This window comes from Podarcis pityusensis (genome assembly GCF_964106645.2).
Source record: "Podarcis pityusensis genome assembly, chromosome: 10".
Lineage (NCBI taxonomy): Eukaryota > Metazoa > Chordata > Lepidosauria > Squamata > Lacertidae > Podarcis > Podarcis pityusensis.
The window spans coordinates 2770377-2773082 of record NC_138035.1 but is presented as its reverse complement, the minus strand read 5'-3'; the positions used below and the strand labels follow the sequence as shown (position 1 = coordinate 2773082).

The following is a 2706-nucleotide window of genomic DNA, read 5'->3' as shown; positions in this document are numbered from 1 at the left end:
ACCCGAATGCACCTCCTTGTTTCGGTTGGAGATAAGAGACATGTGGATTTAGGGTTTTACCAAAATGGTGCATTTGAGGAGATATTTGAAGGGGAAAAGAATGTATAGTTGCCTCTTGGTATTATTTTTGAAATATGTGCTGGGGAAAGCAAATGAGAATGCAGGAGAATGCAGGAATCTTCTTCTGAATTGAACTTGATAGTACAGATATCTTTCTATAGCAGAGTGACCCCTGAATCCTTTTAACTTCCCTCAAGGCTGCATTTCTCTCTCCTCAGATCCCCCTCTTTTCTTCTTCATGGACACAGAGAATCAAACACAGGTTGTGGAGTTTATGTTCCTGGGTCTCTCCAGAGCCCCAGGGGACCAAGTCTCCCTCTTCCTGGTGTTCCTAGCTGCCTATTTGGCCATCGTCACGGGCAACCTCATGATATTAATCGTGGTCCTGATGGATTCGCGCCTTCACAGCCCCATGTACTTTTTCCTCAGTCACCTGTCTTGCTTGGACATTTGTGTTTCTTCTGTCGTTGTGCCAAAGATCCTGGTGAACATTCTGCGCCAGAGTCACACCATCTCCTACAACCAGTGCATGGCACAAGCTTTCTTTCTGATGGGCTTTATTGGATGTGAGCCTGCCCTGTTGGCCGTCATGGCCTATGACCGCTATGCCGCCATTTGCCAGCCATTGCACTACAGCCGTCTCATGAGGAACAGGCTGTGCATCCATCTCGCTGTGGCCTCCTGGGTCTGGGGCTTCCTGGACTCAGCGATTCACACTGCCTTGGCCTCCAAGCTTCGCTTCTGTGGAGCCAACCAGATTCCCCAAATCTTTTGCGATGTGCCCCCGCTGTTGAAAATCGCCTGCAGTGATACAAGCATCAATGAATTGGCCACTCACATCACCAGCATCTTTGTGGGCCTGGGTCCCTTCCTCTTCATCATCTTCTCCTATTTCTACATCTTGGCCTCCATTCTGAGGATTCACTCCAACACTGGCAGGAAGAAAGCCTTCTCCACCTGCGCCTCACACTTGGTTGTGGTCACCCTCTGTGTCGGAAACGGGTTCCTAAACTACAACCGCCCAAGCACCGGCTACTCTCTGGAGATAGACACACTGATCTCCGCGATGTTCTGCATCGTCACCCCTATGCTAAACCCCCTCATCTACAGCCTCCGCAATAAGGAGGTGAAGGAAGCCCTGAGGAAGGTTCTGAACTGCCAGAGGACAATTTGAATCTCATTTCTGGCTGTCTATATTGCAGGGTCTCATTGGAACATGTCTGCTGAAACAGTGAAATTGATAAGTGGGAATTAATGAAGAGGGAGAAACTGTAGACACTGACAAATCCAATGAGAGAGTCTTTCCTTATTATTATGGGTGGATAACACCTTCCAAGGCATGACTGGAATGTCAGGGTGGTAAGAGAGGGAGGAACGGGAGGTGGGCTTTGCTTAGTGAGGCACCTCATTTGCTTCCAGCCCAAGGCTAAGAAATCTCATCTAACAGCTCTCCGGTTACAGTGTTTAGAGTGGGGCAATGGTAGCATCTTGAAACCAGGAACATTTTTTCCACTGGCTCCATTGTTTTGTTAGTTTTTTGAGAGATAGGACATAGGGAGATGATAGGAAAAAGGTGTCTTTGTTGGAGACTCCAGCAGGTGGCAGCAGAGGGCAGCTTTGATTGGCGTCAAGCCAATAGGAATTGCTAGGGTTGCTCTAGGCTTCCCTTTCTATGTAAATTTCAGCAATAGTGATTTCAGCCAGCAATGCTTTGTCCCATGAAACATCTTAGAAATACAACATAATTCCAAAAATCCAAACTGTGTTTCTCCCCTACAGCCTGCATTCCAGCCTCCATTGGCCTTAGAATGTGCAGCTCTTGGAGACCCATTTACGTCCTTTTAATTCTCTGCGGCATTCATAGAAACAACCACCGTGCTTTCAAGACAGCGGATTTGCAACTCCATAGATTCAGCGCATGATCAAAGGTTACACACAGTTTAGAGTAAAACAACCAACAGGTAATTATTAGCACATTTAGGAGCTTAGAATCCCTTAAAAAACTACTGTGGAAAAACCCTATGTTAGCAAGACATATTTAGCCATTTTTCCATTTTTAACCTTCATTAATACACAGGCGTTTCCCATTTCTGTGTCAATTAAACCAGTTATACTTAAGAGGCCCCACCCTACAACATTGCTTCCAATCTCTTCTGCTGGGGGGAGAGATGACTTTTTCTGGGCTTTTTCACCTTTCTTCCTTAGGGGATGTGACAATATCTTTAGCACAGAAGGGCAGCCATAATCTGGGACCTTCCTTTGGGCAGACTCATAGAGTGGGAAGGCATCCCAAGAGTCATCTAGTGCAACCCCTTGCAACATGAGTGCCAGGACCGGTCTGTATTTTCTTCTCACAAGGTGGGCCTTGCAACACAACCACCCTCTCTACTCCCCACCCACCTTCTCTGGCCCTTCAGATCCTCCCACCTGGCTCTCCTCACCGGATCACGTGGAAGCAGCAGTTGACATTTCCATTCCACCTTAAGGAGCAGATGTGTGGAATTGTTGTGTGTCACATGTCTCTTTACATTCCAGCACAACTCGCTGGGAACTTCCATTGTATGTATAGCTTTTTCCTTTTGGCTGTTCTCTCTGAGACAACATGAGAGACAGATGACATGTTTCTTTGTCCTGATTTATGCTTAA

The 2706-nt window shown here is 46.8% G+C and overlaps 1 protein-coding gene across 1 annotated transcript; it reads left to right on the top strand.

The window, feature by feature from the left end:
• Nucleotides 1–298: 298 nt before the first annotated feature.
• LOC308457807 (olfactory receptor 5V1-like) lies at nucleotides 299–1234 on the top strand (the record flags this gene model as incomplete). Its single annotated transcript, XM_080971979.1, has 1 exon — nucleotides 299–1234. The coding sequence occupies one exon, from the start codon at nucleotides 299–301 to the stop codon at nucleotides 1232–1234; it is 936 nt and encodes a 311-aa protein (XP_080828105.1).
• Nucleotides 1235–2706: the final 1472 nt, after the last annotated feature.